A 20826-nucleotide genomic window follows, 5' to 3' on the forward strand; every position below is an offset into this window, starting at 1 on the left:
TGAATAAAGAAAAATGTGGAGCAAGATTTTTTTCTTCCTTTTATTTACAAATTTGAAAGGACTCTTTTATTAAAATTTTGCTGACATCAGTTTCAGACGAGTCGGGTGTATATAACACCATATAATTCCTTTAAGAAAATTTCTACATGATGCTTTGTATACTGTCCGTAGTGCGCGGATGATGGGCTTGAACGGATTTACATTTAACTTCTTTAGCGCCTGGTACTTTCTCTTTTACGACTTTTCATCGCTTTGGCGCCCCTTCATCATTAATTTTTCCGTTACCATGGAGAAACGTTCGATAAATGGTACCTTTACTACGAATTAAAGATCACACCGTGGTTGTGGCCGGGCAAGCAGGAACAAAAACAATAACAAAACAACATCATAAACTGCTCATCTTTCTACTTTCTACTAGGCACTCACTATTACTACCATTTACATTCAAGTTAACCTCCTCTAGAACCACACATATTTTTTATACTTCACCTCAGCTTTATTTTCATCATGCCTGCTGAATCTTACGATGATGATGAAGACGAAATCGAAGGACCAAAAAGTTCCTTCGGGACTTATTTAGCAGAGGGTGATGCACTCTTCAAACAAAGTGAATTCAAAAAAGCTCTTGAGAGCTATAGTTTGGTAAGTGAAGCTTGTTATCTCTTTATTTGTCATCTTTTTTCTCTAGCAACCTCAAAATCTAAATAATAAACCAGCAGGCGATGTCAATGAATTGTTCGATTACCAAACTAATCAAACTTAAATCGAACGATAGGTGTGTTCAATAACGATAGGTATTTGATTACTGAACCAAATCAAACTGATAAATTTCAGTAAAGTTCAATTAGTTTGATTGATGTTCAATTGTTCAAGTGTTCGATTTTACGGTTTCCGTTCGTGAACAAATCATTCGCTGAACTTCTCAGAGCGCATGAACTTTTTTCTGCTAATTTGTTGGGTATCGTTTAGGCTAGAGCTGTTGCGTAAGCAATAACTGAAACCATTTGAGCAACAAAAACACTGATCAAACTTAATCTAACTGATAAGTTAACTAACAATTAACAAGAAACACCAGTTACTCCAAATTTGAGTCTAAGTGAATAAGGCGAAACCTTGGGAAACCTGGTGGAGCCATCTTTTTCAGCGAACTAAAAAGAAAAAGAAACTAAAAAATTATAAAATACACTACTACAAGACGCCCTGGTTTGGAACTGACAGACTGGACGAGGAAATCTGGCCAAGTCTGGCCAAGTGTCCAATACAAACGAAAAAGCAGAATACTACTGAGGTCTCGGCAAATAACCAAGGACCAGCTGTGCGTGTGATTGGATCCACGTGCAGCTGAGCAGGTACCTCTTATTCTATCTTATTCTATTGTATTACCTTCTCAACTAATCTTTTACAACAATGATTCTCTCGCGACTGCTGCTCATTGCTATGTTATCCTGGCAACTAACAGAATGTCAGATATCTTTGAACCAAGCAAACTCATTGCTTTGCTGCAAAGTTCTCTCTAAAAATGAAATCTCGCTGTTTTCCTTTGCTATTACTTATCAGGAAAATCGATACCACCCATGCAAGACGAAAACAAGTGCCATATTACAGCAGATGCAATTAATCATTAGTGGTACTGTTGAACTCAACCCTGGCCCATCACAGAAGTTGAAATATCCCTGTGGTGAATGTCAAAAGGCAGTTTCCTCTGGTGCTTCTATCGCTTGTGACCTCTGTAACCAGTGGTTTCACCTTAAATGTACCAACATGGATGATCAAATCTATCAATGCCACATCCAAGAGGAGAATTTAGAATGGCTTTGTCCAGGTTGTGCTTTAGCAGACATCTCATATAGTTTATTCGATACCTCGATCTCGTCCTGCAGCTCAACCTCTACCAACGATATCACACCCGAAAAAAAGAAAGTCAACCATCTACGTGTCGTTGTGTGCAATTTCCAAAGTATCTGGAACAAAAAACTTCTGCTTGGAAACTATTTACATAAAAACGACATAGACGTTCTCATTGGCTCTGAAACCCACTTGTCTTGTAACATTAGCAACTCTCAATTCCTTCCAAAGCATTACCTCGCCATTCGAAAGGATCGCATAGATGGAAAAGGAGGAGTAATCTTCATCCACAGAGATAACCTCCTAGTTCAAGAGCTTCCGCAGCAAAAATCTGAACTTGTATCAATTAAAATAGAATCCTATGAGAAGCCAGTAATTCTCACAGCTTGCTACAGACCCCCATCAAGCGATGCTTCTTACAACACTCAGTTAATTAAAGATATATTTCCAACACTGTGAAAAAGTATAAACTGAGCCTTCCAGACATAGACTGGGAATCTAACACTATTGTCAGAAGCCAATACTCAAAACAATTAAACAAAGATTTCCTTGAAGCCTTCGATGTTCTAAACCTCAATCAGCTTGTTGACTTCACAACTCGGAAAAAAGCCATACTTGACCTAATTCTAACAAACCGACCTGGTCTTACTAACAAATGTGAGCCGTATGAAGGATTTGGTGACCATGAGACAGCCGTTTTTGCTGATATTTTCTGCCATCCCCAAAAATCGAAACCTATCCAACGCAAGATCTATGTTTGGCATCGAGCAAATATAGAAGGCCTTCAAAAGGAGATGAGTGAAGGTATGCAAAACTTCTGCACAACAAACACTACAGAAACAGACATCGATAAATGTTGGGAAACGTTCAAGCAAATTATCTCGAATGCGCAGGACAAACATGTACCAACAAAGACCACATCTCAGCGTTTCAATCAACCCTGGTTTAACATAGTATGCAAAAAGGCAGTTCGAAAAAAGTCAAGAAGATATCGAGTTTACAAAAGAACTAAACTTGATCGAGACTGGAAAAGATACCAGGAGGCAGCAAAATTTGCAAGAAAGACCTGCCAAAACGTTTACAACACCTACATCAAAGAAAACATTTGCAATGATAAGAAAAATAGCAAGAAATTTTTCTCATTTGTGAAATCCAAAAGAACAGACATTTGTGGTTTATCACCTCTTTTGGGTGAAAACAACGAAATCCATACCAAAGAGGAGGAACTAGCAGAGATTCTAAATAACCAATTCACAAGTGTCTTCACAAAAGATGATGGTGCAACCCCAACACCGTTAGGCCCTAAAGGAACAAAGATCAATGACATCATTGTTACCAAAAACGGAGTCGTAAAACTACTTAAAGAATTGAATCCCTTTAAAGCTAGTGGTCCTGACGGAATCGGAGCCCGTATTCTAAAGGAATCAGCTGACCAAGTTGCTGACGGTCTCACCCTATTATTCAATGCATCATTAAAGCAAGGGAAAATACCCACTGATTGGAAACATGCTGTAGTCAGTCCAATCTTCAAAGGAGGAAACAAAAACAGGTCCAAAGCAGAAAATTATCGACTGATTAGCTTGACGTCTGTCACCTGCAAAGTTCTCGAGCATATCGTTCATAGCCACATCATCAACCACCTCGAGGAGAACAACTGTCTTACAGATACTCAACATGGCTTTTGCAAGAAAAGATCGTGCGAGACCCAATTGCTTCAAACCATTGATACCCTTGCTAGAGCTATCAACAATAAAGAACAAGTTGACAGTATTTTACTTGACTTCAGTAAAGCCTTCGATAAGGTATGCCATCGTAAGCTAATTATTAAACTTAAACATTATGGAGTACATAGCAACGTCCTAACTTGGGTTACAGACTTTCTATCTCATCGCACCCAATGTGTTGTTGTTCGTGGGAAATCCTCCAAAAACTCAAACGTCATTTCAGGTGTCCCCCAAGGAACTGTCCTCGGGCCACTGCTATTCTTAATCTATATTAATGACATGCCACTTGAAGTAAAATCGAAAATTGCGCTGTTTGCCGATGATGCATATCTTTACCGCTCAATACACACACAGGAAGACTGCAAAAAGCTTCAAAAAGACCTAGACGAATTGGTAAAATGGGAAAACAAATGGTCCATGGAGTTTCACCCAGACAAATGCTTTAACCTCAGAGTCACCAACAAACGAAAAATTCATGATAAAACCTATGAAATCCATGGTCAACAGCTCAAAACTGTTAACAAAGCTAAATACCTCGGTGTCGTAATCTCGAATAATCTCTCTTGGAAGAATCACATCGATCTTGCCACTTCCAAAGCAAATAACACCCGAATATTCTTTCAGAGGAACCTATCAATGGCAGACAAAGAAACACGTCTGAAGTGTTATAAAACTTTTATCAGACCAACGGTGGAATATGCAAACACTGTATGGGATCCCACTGATAACCAATCCCTTACCCAGAAAATCGAAATGATTCAGAGAAAATCTATCCGCTGGATCTGTAGGGAATGGAGTTCAGAAGTCAGCCCAAACGATCTAAGAAAATCACTCAAACTTGAAACACTAGAAACAAGGAGATCCAAATCGAAATTGAAAATGCTATTTGATATTTCGTCAGGAAACAAATTCGTTGACAGCAGCATCCACCCAGCTAGACAGCGTTGTACAAATGTAAAATATCAGCCCATTCAGGGCAGGATTAAATGCTATTCAAACTCATTCTTTCCATCTACCATCAAAATATGGAACAAATTACCAATTAGAACTGCAAATTTGAAAACTGAAAAAGAATTCAAAAATTCTATTGATCATAGCTTAATATTCTAGTGTACACTTAAATCTGCGCCCGTTTTTCCACTGAGTCTATGCTCACACTTATGTTTTTTTGCTACATTATACTCTAGCGACCAGCTGGACTCTTGTTCACCTCGATTCTAGTATGTGCTCTCCTTCAGCTTAACCTTTTCTCATGTGACCCTGCAAATTGTGCGTCCCCTATTAGTATACTATTTTTAACACACTTTTTATTACTGTACTATGTTTGAACTTTTTAAATTTTTCTGAATTTTAATCTAATAAATCTAATTTAAAATTGTATAAATTACCTATTTATTCTATATTTTATATCTTTATCTTAGCTACTAAACCTTTTCATTTTTGTATTTTTACGTAGAATTTGCGATATTAGGCATTTTTTGTCTTATGCAAATATAAAACTAAAACTAGAACAAGTAATCCCAGACAATCTCAATCGAACGGAAGCGACGATCCAACCAGTCGAACGCAATCGACCGATTGAAATTCGATTGTTGAACGCAATCGAATCTCAATCGAATATTACCTCAATTTTCAGATTCGATTGATATTCGATTGCGTTCGATTGATGTTCGATTGCGTTCGGTTGCGTTCGATCGTCGATTCATTGACCCCCGGATTGTTCATCGCATAATTTCTACGGGAAATCGAAAGTAATTTCATTTGGCTTGTGATGTTTGAGAGCTTGGATGTTGGGAAGCTGCAAGAATAAAGCCAGACGATCTCAATCGAACGGAATCGACAATCGAACCAGTCGAACAACAATCGAACCAATCGAATATTACCCAGAATTTTGACGTTCGATTGAGATTCGTTTGCGTTCGACAATCGAATTTCAATTGGTCGATTGCGTTCGATTTGGTTTGACTGGTTCGACCGTCGATTCCGTTTGATTGAGATCGTCTGGGTAATCAAACTGAAGATTTTCTGGTAAAGTTAGATTACTGTTTCGATCAGGTTCGGTAATCAAACACCTATCGTTCAATTTCGTGCAGTGAGATTGGATGGTTCGATTACAAAAATCAGTTCGATATAACTTCGCCTGGAATAATCTACCTAAATAAAATTTTTGGGAAAATTCTTTGGGTATATCTCCAGACGATCTCAAACAAACAGAATCAATGATTGAACCAAATTGATTAAAATCAATCACAATCGAGAGTTTGAATATCCATTGTTGAACGCTATTGAATCTCAATCTTAAAATTCTGGGCAATATTCAATTGTCTCGATCGTTGTCTGACTGTATTTGATTGGCTTTTCCCTGTGTTTGGCATCTTTCAACAAAGCTCTAAAGAAGGCAAATGAGATTTAACTCAGGGTAAGGCCTGATGTTAACAATTTACCTGATTTGAAGAGCTTTAAAAGCGTATCAAGGTTTTTACGTCAGTTATTTTGATAAAGAAGCAACAAGGCCTATTTAACATTATATACCAACAAAATACTAACGAATAGCATAAAATTGAATGTTGTTGAATCCTAATCTCAATTTAACGCAATAGAGTATCAATTGAATCTGGAAATTGTGATAATATTCGAATGAGATTCGATTGCATGCAATTGAATTTCAATAGTTGTTTGCGTTTAGCAATCAAATTTCAATCAGCCAAATGATTTGATTCAGTTTACTGGTTCAATCCTCATTTTCATTTGATTCATATTTTCTAGGTATGCCTAAACACTCATTTGTGTCATCACAAGTTTTAATAAAATACAAAAAAAATATTCACTGTAGTAAAAGTACGTTGCACATTCTTATCGAGTTTTAACAATTTTAAACTTTGGACGTAAAGGATCATTCGCCATTTTTCTAGAATGCTCAAATCCAAAACGTTCTTGAGCATTCTGTTCTAAAATGTTTCTGAACGTTCCATTTCATTTGTACTTTAATTATCGCTTCTGATGACACATTTCATCCCATTAACTGTATTTTGACATTCTTGTTGTCTTGATCTTTGCAAAGGTTTATGCTCACAAAAAAAATCTTAAAAGAAAATTTACTTAAATTTCCTCTTTGATGATAACAAGGATAAGAATTTGGTGACAGGTATGTGCCAGTCAACTTTCAACCCTGGGATCCTTTGTGGCTAAAAAGGAGAAAATAGAAACATTTTTTTTTGGTTTACTTGAAAAGTAGGCTAAAAAGTACCAGGTATACTCATACTGACCTACAAATAATATAATATATTTAAAAATGAAATTAACATTATGATAAATTATTTTAAAATTGTTTAGGGAAAGAGCAAAATGATTGGGTAAAAAGTGAATTATGCCTTGTGACTGATTGTTTTTTTGTGGCAAGCTAATTTGACCAGATTGTCTCTAAGCCTGTTATGGATAAACCCTTTGAAAAATAATAAAATCAGTCATATTAATTAACCTGGAATGGTATGCCATTTTGTGAAATCCTCACTTCGTTCTTGCTATTTCAAACTTTTAAAAACTATTTCAAAATTAAACTTGGGTATCATTCCCTAATTTCCCTCAAAGTCATATCATTAAGTACTATAGACCTCTTTAGGAGAACACATTTTTGATTAAGTAACAAATTACTACAGCATAAGTTACTTACCAAAAGCAGTACAAACTAACAATATAAATTCTTTTGTATGCCAAAAGGGTAAGATATGACACAATCCACTAAGCTGCAGGTATGGTAATTTAAGCTGTAGTCAGCTGTAGTATTGGATTATTCATAAGACTGTCGCCATCACCTGACCTGAAACAACTTTTTTTAAACTGTCATCAATTTAAAAATCATTATTTCAAGGAGGCTGATTGCAATCTTGGAATTCCTGATACACCCATTATTCATTTTCTAGCTGCCACCACACTTCTGGGTTTGTTACTTACATCCACTGGATTTCATGATTTTCTAACCTTTTCGATTCTTTTAAACTCTTAACACTGAGAGCAACGAGAGCAAATGGTCTTGTATTGTTGACTCAATTGTCTGGTAACATTAATTTTTTCATATTATCTTCAGGCTCTTGAAATTGAACCAGAAGATAAGAACTGTTTGGTTGCACGTTCCAAGTGTTACTTGAAGCTTGGTGATCCGCAGAAAGCTCTACAAGATGCTGAAGAAGCTTTAAAAGAAGATAAAGAGTTTAATCGGGTTTGCACTATTTTTCCTTGTCCACTTTTATTCTTTTAGAAAACTGAGGCAAGGGACGTTTCAAACATCTCATAGATCCCTGATTAATTTTGAGATATTTTTTTTTGATTAAAATCTTTTTTATAAAGTCTACTCATACAAAATCTTCATTTTGCGAGCTAGGAATCGGAAATATCAAAAGTATGATGAAGTTATTTCTTGTTTGGATGATCATCACCAGAAAACGTATTGATTCTCCACCTTCCCTTTGGAGAGATTTGCAGACAGGGATATTTTGCTAAAATCCAAACAAAAACTTTTAAAATATACATGTTTGTAAAGATAAAGTTTTTTGCATTGTATACATAGATTCATTATTTCTTTTCTTTCTATTTTATTTTAGGGTCTCTATAGAAAGGCTGAAGCCTTGTATTCTATGGGTGACTTTGAATATGCTTTGATGTACTACCATCGTGGACACCATTTACGACCTGAGCTGGATGAATTTCGACTGGGAATTCAGAAAGCCCAAGAAGCTATTGATAATTCCATTGGAAGTAAGATTGCAACATTTAGGATATTTTTACTTTTAACACCATCTAAAATCAATTTTTCTGGCTTCTTATTTTTGTAATTTTAAAGCATACAACACAGTCTGGAGCCTATGAAACTAGGCTTTTATTGCCTCGAAATACTAAATATGCGTAAAGTAGTAACCCTTCATATTTGATCATTGACTCGACTCTCTAATACACCTAATAAACCTTCCTTTAAAGCTGCATGAAAGGGGATGGCTTTCCAGTTTTTTAAGATATAATGGTCATACATACTACATATATTTTGAGTCATTTGGCCCTGGTTAACTAGAACTTAATTCCAGATCTATAAAATGTGTTCTAATTGAACAATCGTTGATCATATAACTCTTTTTTAGATGCTGCCAATGTCAAACTTGAAAATAAGGGTGATTTATCATTCTTTAATCGACAAGATGACCTTGTAAGTTTCCATATTGTATATACAATTTTCTTGTTGTAAGGTTTTGTTGTTTTTTTTACGAAAATTTCAAATCAGCTTGTTGGAATCCACTGACCAATTTTAATAACTATGACTTTCAAACTATTGCTCCTAAAATTGTAATCTCACTATTTAAGTCTCGAAAGGAAATTCAAAGTAGAGCCCAAAAAATGGATAAGCACCTGGCAGTTCTGTCATTGTCATCATGAATGGTGCTATTGTGCAGAATCTCACCTGAGACGTGGCTGTGGCTGTAATCTACACCACCTTTAAGAAATTTAAAGTTTACGGTCAAATAAAGCAAAGAAGTTAGAACTACTTTTTTTGATTATTAAATTTCTAAATTTTCATCTTATTGCTTGTTTTTTTAGGGAAGCAAGAAACGTGGTGGATATAATAAACCAGCCCGTAACTTGAAACTGAAACCAGTCATTGTTAACCGGAACAAAGAAGTCAAGCCACCTGCACCTTCCAAAAAGACAGTTAAACAACTCTTGGGTGAACTTTATGCTGACAAGGAATATATGGAAAAACTAATGAATGATGATGGTAAGTTTCTAAACATTTAGTCATTCCAGACTCAGAAATCTTATATTTGCAATGATTTAAAGCCTCGTCTTCTGGGCTTTAACTGCAAGCTGTTAAAGGGTTGAGCTAACTTTGTAGCCTACTGTCGTCATGGAAGTATCCTTTACTACGCCTTGAAAAACCCTAACCAATCGAACCTTTAAATGACCAGAATTTTGTCTTTGTTTCTTTAGAATTCATCAAGAGTCATTCCAACAAACCAGTTTACGATTTAGTACAAAGTGGTCTCACTTATTTGGACACACGTACTGAGTTCTGGCGACAACAACGTCCACTCTACGCTCGTCGTAAGGATAATGGAAAGACAAGTCCAAGCAAGAAGAAAAAACCAAAACAATCTTTTGGAAAACAAGTTCTAATACAACTGGAAGAAGTTGACCAAGGTATCATTAAAAGGAGATTATGATTTTCAATTTCGCATCTGCCTTGTTACTTCTTCCATTCTGCTTCAGAGCTCTTTTGATTCAACACTCGACTTTATTATAAAGCAGATCTTTTAGAATCAATCAAATTCATTTGGTGTGAAATTTTACTATAGCTATACCATTTCATTTCAAGTTTATAAAGTATTCTTTCGGTCCTCTGCAACAAGCAGCTTTATTATAGCTATTCGAAAATCCTTTTCCTTTAGCCTGGTATGGCTTCAAATAACTGATTCTTTTTTTATTTAGTACAATATTCAATTATTCTTTTCTTTCTTTTTGATTTCTTTTTCAATTTCTTTCTTTACAGCACTTGCAAACGGGGATGCAGAACGCAGTCTAAAACTAGCCCAAGCTCTTATGAAAACTGTTGAAGAAGCTGACCCAGCCTCACTTCCAAACAAAAATGACGTCATCGCTAATATCCACTCCTGTATTGGAAACGCTTATGTTGAAATCGAGAGCTTTACAAAAGCACTGAAACATCATCAAAAAGATTTGGAGATATCCAAGAAGAGGTCAGGCCAATTTACCGACAGTCTACCTTGTATAGGAGAATTATAGTGAAGAAGACATAGTCTAGTCAGATTTGCTTGGAGACCACAAAGTGATAAAAAGAGTTTATAAAAACAAGAAAGAAGAATAAAAGATCACTCAAATTATGTCTTGTTTTAGTCTTGTTAATCTTAGAGGAGTTATCAACCTTGATGCTATGCAGGAGGTCGGGGTTTGATTCCCTCACCTTGTTAATAAATGTACCTCTGCCCGGAGGGCAACAAGGTTATGGGTAGACCTATTCCATGTGTAGGGAGTATTGTATAGTCAGCTTCTATAGCTGTTAGCATTTCGCTAACTTATAGAGTTTTAGTAGTTTTGTTTTTACATCAGAAATCTAATCAACGTTTCTGCATCACACAATATGGATATATGGATACTCGGAATAAGGTAATGCTAAATTGCAAACGCAGCATAACTAGGGAAGGAGTGTCACATTTCAGCACCGTAAAAAACGCTGCTCCAAAGTCTGCAGACATACATACATTCATACATGCACAAACAAACATTCTGAAGCTCTACAATCATGGTCAAAATATATTGACATTTTAGTGTATTTTAACGTTTTTCAGAATTTAATGTTCGGGCGAGAATTGCTATTATAGCACTTGCAATTTCTTCCATTGAATATTTCGATTTTAGAGGGGTTCGGTGGCTTCTAGGCAAGTCTTAAGTCTCATGTTAAAACTCTTCTTTCCAACTGTAGTTTAAGGCGCTTAAAAATCATTTGTGGTGTTTAAAATTTCGCCGGGAAATCCCTTTTGTCTCAAATATTTTGTCCATGATTGTAGCTGAATTGTAGTTGAAAAAACCTATTTGACGTTTTTTTTGCATAATGAAGAATTTATTTTACGTTTTTCCAACAAAAATCTATTTGACGCTATTAGATCAAAAATCTATTCGACGATATTACATCAAAAATCTATTCGACGATTTTGCATCAAAAACCTATTTGACGCTTTTTTGCGAATTTATTCGACGTATTTTTCCAACAAAATTTATTTGACGATATTGCATCAAATATCTATTCGACGATTTTGTATCAAAATTCTATTTGACGTATTTTACGTCAAAAACCTATTTGACGTTTTTTTGCGAATTTATTCGACGTATTTTTCCAACAAAAATTTATTTGACGATATTAAACCAAAAATTTTTTTGACATCTTATCTTGATCGATGAGTAAAATTTTTTTTTCACTGATGTGATATTGAAAATAATTTGCGTCAATAATTTGTTTCTATGGAAGCATATTGAAATTAACGTCACAAAAGAATTACAACAGTCTCAGAAGACTGTTGTAAATATTATTTCTATGACCCGGACCATTAAGGGACTCTTTTTTGTTCGATACTAAACTTTAGACGTCCGACATACTGCTCTGCCCATTTCTAGTTGTTAGAGTATATACAAAGTGGGTAGAAAGTTGGCAGTTGAAATCTTTGTTTGAAAAAGATGGAAAGAAGTCGTTGCATTGACGTCAATAGGACAATGCATTGATTTTAGACAGCCAATTTTCTGCCAAATTCAATTAAAAATTAAAATAGATAGAAATTAGGCCGTCTCAACCAGAGCTCAACTCTCAACTCAATGATGTTACGACCAGTAGGTGAGCGACGCAGTCACTATTCCACACACAAAATAGTGCCTACTGCTCTCAGCTGACCTTTTGTCTAACGCAGAAAGCGAGTCAACCTTTGTCTAAAGCATATGTATGAGTGTTTTCCAGTGACAGAGACGGTTAGCTCTTGATTTGTCTAAAACCTAATTGACTGAGGAAGACGTCAAAAGCTTTATCGTCCTCGATTTTGCGGGTCAGAACTGCGGTTTTTTTCTTAATCAGTTCGGTCATTCCACTGTCTTCAAAAGTGCAAGTACGGTAAAATAACTCGCTAGTAAAATAAAAGAAGTTAATGTAAACGAAGCTAGTTATAATTTATCTTTAGTTATAGTTTAGTAACATCCAGGCCAGAGCCACAATCTGTCACTTCTTAATGGCGCAGGTATGGTTTTTAGATAAAGCATATTTTGGGCATTTTATTGAGAAACTAGCTTACTTCTTAGGAATAGCGTAACACAGTGATGATACAGGGGTGTTATAAAATCTCAAATAGGCTGTAATTTTGCCAAATAAATCCTGGCACTCTCGGTATTGAACAATAAACAGGATACAAATTTTGTAGTTTCTTAGCTGTTGTTTAGATTACCTTTCCGGCCCAATTACAGAGACAAGGACGGGTTAGGATTAGGCACAGAAAGAGTTAAAATTTCGATAACGTAGGCCGGCTGACAGACGGGGTAAGTTAGATTATTAATAAAATAACTTGGTCTAATGTCGACATCGCGCATCTAATTCTGACACCCTTTTTTAGAGCTGAAAATAACAGAAAGGTCGAAACTATTTTTCTTTGCTTAGTGGTCAGAGAGGAAAAATTTAGTTTTAATCAATGGTTCCAACATTCATATTATTCCTATATCTAAAGAAGGGTGTCGGTGTTAGGTGAGGAATGTCGATATTAGATTAACTTACAGTATACTATTCCTTCCACAAATTCCCAACTTGGATTTTTCTTTTCTTTGTTTACCTCAGCAAATCTACAGAAGGCGTATCACGCGGACTGGACAATGTTGGTCGTGTGTATGCAAGAATGGGTGACTACGAAAAAGCCGTTAGAAGGTATAATTCATTTTGCAAGGTCTGATAGAGAACTCAAAGATTGTGGGTCTGATCTCCGGTTAATGTGAACCCTCCGAATCAGATAATCTGATCTGAACTGATAGCAGGTGCAGAGTTCCAACTCAATGTTCCCATCCCAGATTTAGCGCAAATGGAAAATGGGATAGACTGTGTCCTTCCACAGATGAACATAATTTCGGGAGTTAGAATAGGGTACAGCTATTGAAGACTGCGTATACTAGACTGTTTCATAGCCTAAGGCAAGTTCCATCTAAAATGACCAAACGCAACAGGCGAAAGTTTTTCAGGGATAGAATTACGTAATGGGTTTATGTTATAGGTAACTTACGTTCCCACTGCGGCAACGTCCCGCGCCATATTTTTTCCCCTTCGTGCCAAAAAGGATAAAACGATGACAACTTCTATGCTTATAGTAAAAATAATCTATGCTATCACTTATTCAGTATATCCTTGGATATATTTCCTTCTTTGTTGCATGAAAATGATCTTAGCATTTTTTAAAGAAAATTTGTTACTCTGTTGGACTAACCCATGTCTAGTTTTGAAGTAATAAAAATATTTCAACATCCTTGCGTTGGTCAGTGTTTCCAATTTGACCAACGCAATAATATCTATGACTTCAATGATGTAACGTCCTGTCTAGCAGTAACCAAACCATTACTAAAGTTAAATTGACAAATTACAATATCATCGTTTTTAAGAACGAATAATATCTGGCAAGTGCTTTGTGTCTCATCTATTCCACGGTCGCCAAGAATCACAAGGAATTATGATAACGAGTTGCCGTTGGTTGGGTACGAAAAGCTTTAACATTTTTGTCCAACAAGACTTTTAGCAGGAATTTTAAAATGATCCAGAGTTTGACTTACTGTGAACTCTCGCTAATTCGAACTTCTTCAATAATTCAAAATAGAAGTACTCAGTTCCCGTCACTTCAAGGTTATACTTTCATAAGATACTCTCTATAATTCGAATCCCTGCCATTCGAACAAGTTAGTTAGTAAGAGCTAACTGTTGTTCTATATAATCGATTTTTGGGATGAGCTGGAGTTTTTATAATATACTTCACTAATTGGTCATTTGAAATAATAGAGATGACGCGTTCTTTAGAAAAAGCAATAAAATCTTTTGTCTCAAGATTCAACCATCAACCGAATCATCGAAAACCTTGTAAAAACTCCAGCTTGACCCCGATTTTTGGAGCCATTTCAATTGTTTTCACGGTCTCCAAGACTTTCATTCCCTCCTTGTACTAACCGTTAGTCCATACGGTCCAAAGGGACACCAGTTCATCATTTAATATCACCCATTATTCCCATATATTCCGGCCCGGTACTGGATTTTTTCTTACAAATAATCTAAACTTGAAGAAAATAAACCAGACACTTGGGTGTTTTCTGTTTCTAAAAAGAAAGAGGTTCTATGGTATATGAAATTACAACTTGGTGACTTATCACCGGTGGTTAGCTTACTGTATGTAAATTCTGTAATTTCCGACCGAAGACGTCAATCTGTTTATGTTTTTTCACACAGGAAATCGTTTGATTTGGTGATGATATTTTGCACGGCTGTGTTGGTCGTTAATTTATCAAAAATAGGTTTTTGTTTAAATTTCTGGTTACACTTTTGGATTTCATTTCGCTACCTTAATTCAAAAGGGGCCTAAGTCCAGGTACCCCCCAGTTCAAAAGGGGCCTAAGTCCATTTTTATGAAATTTGAGATCTTTAGTTTTTCTCAATCTCTGGCTCATTTGCTCTCTTTTGATGTACATAACAAGTAGTTTTTAAAGTTAAAAAGGTTCAAAACTTCATACTGAAGCTCTGATAAAAGTGATGTTTAATTCAAAAGAGGCCTAAGTCCATCATCTTTTCACAATTAAGGGCCTAAGTCCATCAACTTTTTACAATAAAAAGGCCTAAGTCCACCAAAATAAGTTTGTTAAGTTTTGAAGAGGCCTAAGTCCAATCGAATTGCAAATGGGCCTAAGTCCATGCATCCTAAAAAGTTTAATTGAGTTTTTCTTTATTTTACTGAGATTGTCTTTTCTCTTTATCTTGAATCTAGGTGTAAGTGGTTTTATTTTGGAGTGTCATATGTGCAGGTTTTGAACTCTAAAAGGCAGAAATTAACCCTCACACGTTTTTCAAAATTCATGTTTAATTCAAAAAAGGCCTAAGTCCACTCTGCAAGATTTACTAAGTTGCACCTGTTACATACAAAAATACATTCCTTTCAAAGGAATGCCTTTTCATTGGAAAAACAACTTATAGCTATGACTTTCAGAAAACATTTACTTCGAAGCTTTACCATCAAAAATGGTTTCAGAATCAAGGAAAAACTTTAATTGCAATTTTCTCAAAATGACCCAAATGGACTTAGGCCCCTTTTGAATTAAGGCTCACAGGACTTAGGCCCCTTTTGAATTAAGGTAGCGATTTGTTCCGTCATTAAAGGTATACGTGAGAAACGAGTACCCATATCAATATAACAATAGTGTTCACTCTGAGGTCATTTCTGCTGGTTTTTTATCCTGAGCAGTTTGATTATTAGCCATAACCGTTTTTCTATAGGGGCACTTTGCGAGTTTTAAGCCTAAATGTTCTTAATTTCATCATTTTGTGAGTATTTTGTGTGAGAAACGACACGAAAAGGTCGAATTTGTGGATAAAATAAAAAATTGAACATAAAAATGTAGTATGAAAATCAATTTTATTCTTACTTCGATTTTTTGGAATTTCAGGGTCGGTCGGGCCAATAAAACAACTAATCAAATTGGTCTCGCCTTATGTTATGGTAAAAATTATACACCGTTGGTAAGATATTGTTGAGGATTGAAAATTATCTATTAGGCTGAAAAATTTCATTGAATCGAAAATTGAAAAAAATTGAGCCTCGCTGTTTTCAAATCTGTGTTCAGATTTTTAGTATCTTATTAGATAAAGAATTACAGCGCTGCGAAGTGGGTAGTATTTTCGCTATTTTTGGCTATTTCTGACTGTACAGGCCTTGGATTTAGAACACCATGGTGGTGAGAAATTGTTGAAATAGTTAAGTGTTCACTTTTGAGACAGACTGTAGAACAGAACAGACTGTAGAATAAGGGAGTATGATTATTTGTAAAGCTTTTATCGTTCATCCCACTAATTTCTTCTTGTAATATACGCCTGTTTTTGTTTTTCACCGTTAAACAACAGCGAAAATTAAATTAGCCTTTTTTAAATCCTGATAAGATTATTATTGAATCTACCATTTTGTTTTTGCGTGAGTTTAATCCCAACCAATTTTCTAATTATTACGTCAGAAAAACAGCCTCCTTATCTCTCTTTGCTCATAATGACGTCATATAACGTTTTAGCCTGAGGTTAATAGTGTTACGGAAGCAGGCAGCAAGCCTCAAAGCCGAAACAAAGAATTTTAATCAAAATAGGAAGCAATTAAGAAAAATCAAAACACGAAAAGTTTTAACGCTGATAATTAATTAAATTTGTTTGATGATGTTTTTGATGTTTTGTTTGCATCATTGTGTGTTTTGATGATAATTTTTGCAAAGAATTTTATCAGTTTGGTCATAGGCAGGAAATAATTTAGACCACTCTGAAACACAACAAAATACCTTTTTAAAACAACACACTTGATGATTATCCAAAATTAGATCTCCTTAATTAATATTGAAGGAATTTAATTCAGGATCACGTAGAGCTCCTTAATTCAAGCAACTTAATTTTTTTATGTGTTATTTTTGAGTCATTGACCAATTGAATTGGCAAAAAAGTTGAAATTCAAAACTGGAACTTTGAGATGAGAAAAAAAAGAGATCTTGCCAAATTTAATGCAAAAAACTACAGTTTTACCATTTTAGAATAAATTATTGGGTTTTCGTAAAGTTTTGCTCTAAGAGTGAAAAATGGTCCAAATATTTTTTGGAAATAATCAGTACGGCACAGAAAGCCAACAAAGTACTTCTATTTGATACATATAAACATTTTTCCCTCTAAACATTTTTTAGAAAACTGAGGTTTTTCAAGTGATTCGAAACTTTGTCAGTTAACAAAGTATAACGGACCCATATTACATTCAAGTCGACGTCACTGTTTATCATCTTTGATTTGATACTTTACAAATCTCCCTAATTCCGCAGATGAAAAAAAATTCATGCAGAGATGCTCTGGGAATTCACTAAGTTGTTTTTACCTCCATTTGGACGAATTTTAAAACCGACGAACGGGGAAATTGCAAAGAAGCTATACTTTGAGCTATCACACGACGTTTTTTCAATGTACATATTACGTAATGGACGTCAGATGGATGTAACATAAACGTTCTTTTGAAGTTCTTTTGCTAGCATGGTCATACGTGTATTCCTACAGTGTAAAACTACTAGTCAAAACTTCTTTCCGATTTTGATAAAATGCATGTGAAGTGAAGTGAATAGATACTTAATAATTATAAGTATTGAGGGTGGAGCAAATCACTCGCAAAATTTGATTATTCGCAGTGAATTCAAATTTTCTATCAAAAGTATAATTTTAGCCTCACGGGTGATCTTGCAGTACGAAGTCTTGTCTTCACCGCAGAGAATTTCAGAACCTTGCGAAGAATTTCTTCGTGTACGGATAAGGGCCAGATTTTATTAGTGGAACAGCTGTGCTGCATTCCAAAAAATTACCGTAGAGTGGAAAACTTAAGTCGGGGAAAACTTCGTCACTTTTTTGAAAACATTTGTCACAACTTCTTTTAAGTTGGCAAGAAAGGTTCTCACCGGGAAGTTTCGTCGCTTTTCCCCGACTTATTTTTTCCATAAAGGTATGTTATTTGCACAACCCTTTGCACAGGTTTTTTCAGGATTTTTCCTTTTTTGTAACAATTAGAGGAACTGAAATTAAATTTTATGGTTATAACGACGCTTGGCGTGATTGTGAGGGTCCAGAACAGGTAACTTTTAGGGCAGCACATACCTGTACCATCCATTTTCGTAGGTAAACCTTCGCCCCTGGACAGTACCTGACTTCTTGTTTCAAGAAAAACAAGGGTACAGGCTAAAACGCTTAATCATACTAACAATTAATTTTTTTTACAAAGTTTAACACTAGCAAAGAAGATATTACTATAATGGGAGGAGTCGTTTTAAGGGGCGGTACTTTGTGGCTATAGTACTTTCTTATGACAAGGAAAAATTTATTCTATACTACATGCTTTAGAGCCTTTGAAATGAAAGTATTTCTTTTCAGTAAAATAATCTTTCTTAACATTTATTTCGATAAACTTTCGCACGATCTAGACAGAAAACATGTTTAGTTGTAGATAAAGGGTGGTTTTTAGGGTGGGTTGATACATAACACCCTTTTGGAGGGAGGAGTTTTTGTTTTGCAGCTCGTTTTGAATTTGAATCGGTTTTATGGTAACGCACGTGTTTCACAAAGTGTTGATACATAAAGTAGCAAGTAGAAATTACCGATTAAGAGATTGGTATCTCGAATAAATATTTCTCTTTTTTTCAATATAATCTATTATTATCCTTGCTCAATTCCAAACTTTTCATCATCGCTCTCATAAAAATAATTCTTCCAATTTGCCTTCCTATATTTTTTTGAATGATCAGCCTGAAAAAGTAATCAAGATTGTGATCGCTTTTGCGCGAAATCTGAGAGTGCACGCTTTTTTTTATAAGAATGGTGTAAATCCATTTCATCATGGATATTCTTAACTTTTTGGTCGTCCAAATCATCCGGGAATATTCTTACAGTATTCTTAGATTAAGATGAAAACCAAGCCTAAATCTAGCATGCAATATATACCTCAATCAAGGAACTTGCCTCAAGCAAGAATTTCGGATTTTTGTGAAACTTCTTAGCATTGCTTGGGAGTAAATGTCAATATTCGTACGACATTCTTAATTGTTTGGCCATTTTCATAATGGACATTCTTATAAAGTGCATTCTTATAAAAAAGCGAGTAGTAATGGAGCACGGGGCGGCATTCAGCAAAGCTTATTTTAGATGGGCGCCAAGAACTCATACTGACTGTTTTTAATGTCAAAATTAAATAACATCAGTCCTCAAAATTCAAAATGTCGTAAACTTACACTATCTTCTTTGTTTAAAACAGGCCCGGTGGAACAACCATAAAAGTGGGGATTCAGTCTCCTAAAAATGAGATAAAATTCGCTAGGAGTCTAGAAAAAAAAGTCTCGCTTTCTCAAAAGTGGGGAGGCTGAAGTCTCCCCAGTCTCTCCGCTTCCGCCGGACATGTAAAAGAGCGCTACTTTCTGCTGGGCAATCCTAGAAAAGTTTCCCATCAGTTTTCTAGTCAGTAAATATTAGTGTACCAGGGATCATTCAGCATTTATGCTCTTTATGAAACTTTATCCTTTTCATTACTCAATGTCAAAAAAATCGATACATATACAGTAGCGTAGACAGGAGGGGTGCAAAATTTGTGTAGGAGAGCAGATTTTTATGACACGGTAATGATCTTTTTATTTTATGAATAGATAATTACTTTGTCATAAAAATCTGCTCTTCTACACAAATTTTGCGCCCCTCTTGTCTACGCTACTGATATCTACAATGCATTTGACCTCTCCTGAAAAGTAATTCAATGTTAAAGGCAAATCCATTTTCATGTAACTGTCAAAACCCATTAGTCGATTTCATCGAAATCAGAAAATTTGATCCCATCTTAAAATAGGACAATTGAAAAGTTTTGAATTACGAAAATTTAAACTTTGATGTCGCTACGACGTCATATCATTCCATTTCTTGTTGTCAACTTTTGAAAGATGTATATTCTGTATTTTATAGTTCGTGCTACAGATTTGATTAGAAGTCGATAGAAGCTCTCTATCTTCATTCAAGTTGTTTTAAAGTATGTAAGATATTAGGTATGAAAACCTTTATCCACAAACATCTTTTTTTCCTACAAAAATACAAGGAACGTTTTCCTACAAAATTACATAGGATCTTACGCTTCGATAGAAACTGTTTGTAGTTCCCTATAAAGGCAATGGACTTTTTTCTTTCAAAAATTAAAGGATTCTTCCTTCCAAGACGCCTAAAATGTTTTCCTTCAAAAATACATACGAAAGATTATCCTTCGTAACAATACACGGAATTATTTTCCTTCAAAAATACAAATAAATGTTTTCCTTCAAAAATACAAGGAAATATGTTCTTTCTTTTAGAATTCAAAGAGCGTTTTTATTTAGAAAAACCTTTCTTCAAAAATACAAAGAACCATAATAAGTTCAAGCTTAGTTTCTTGTCACGAAATTGGATGCCGTGATTGACCCAAGTGCTCCGCCTTCAATTAAAATTTCCATACATATTATCCGTTGAAAAGAAAAAAAAAATCGATCAAAAATAAATAAGTAGGTGATAAACTGACATATTTTTATTTTGATTGTTTGAAACATTATCACAAACAATAATAAAATGATTTTGACAGCATTTAATAGAACTAGCGTGCACGATGCAGTGTCAAGTTTTTAATCTACTCTGGTTTTCTATTTTTAAAACTATTTCTGTAGTATTATTCAAAAGAAAATCTATCTTTGTAAGAATATTATTGTCTGGCTAGACATTATAACATTTTCAACGGTCTTTAGGGACAACTTACAGCCTTCAGAGAAAGTCCAAATCCCTCAACTCAAATGCAGACTTGAGTAATTCATTCATTCAGTAAAGTATCAGACAGAAATTTCAGAATTTTGATTTTTTTTTAATTTTACCTTTCATTACAGTTATATAATTATATGGTTGATTACATTTAGCTTAGATTTGTAA

The 20826-nt window shown here is 35.0% G+C and overlaps 1 protein-coding gene across 1 annotated transcript in view; it reads left to right on the forward strand.

Annotated features, from left to right (window-relative positions):
• Positions 1-329: 329 nt before the first annotated feature.
• The window catches only part of LOC136807255 (outer dynein arm-docking complex subunit 4-like), a 30521-nt gene continuing 10024 nt past the window's right edge, over positions 330-20826 (forward strand). Inside the window, exons 1-8 of the mRNA XM_067063854.1 lie at positions 330-642; positions 7654-7785; positions 8168-8321; positions 8699-8763; positions 9153-9330; positions 9543-9752; positions 10102-10309; positions 12937-13023. Coding sequence (XP_066919955.1) covers positions 508-642; positions 7654-7785; positions 8168-8321; positions 8699-8763; positions 9153-9330; positions 9543-9752; positions 10102-10309; positions 12937-13023 — 1169 coding nt within the window. The 5' untranslated portion in view covers positions 330-507. The remainder of the gene's footprint in view (positions 643-7653; positions 7786-8167; positions 8322-8698; positions 8764-9152; positions 9331-9542; positions 9753-10101; positions 10310-12936; positions 13024-20826) is intronic.

This window comes from Clytia hemisphaerica, unplaced genomic scaffold (genome assembly GCF_902728285.1).
Source record: "Clytia hemisphaerica strain Z4C2 unplaced genomic scaffold, Clytia hemisphaerica genome assembly, whole genome shotgun sequence".
In the NCBI taxonomy this organism is placed as follows: Eukaryota; Metazoa; Cnidaria; class Hydrozoa; order Leptothecata; family Clytiidae; genus Clytia; species Clytia hemisphaerica.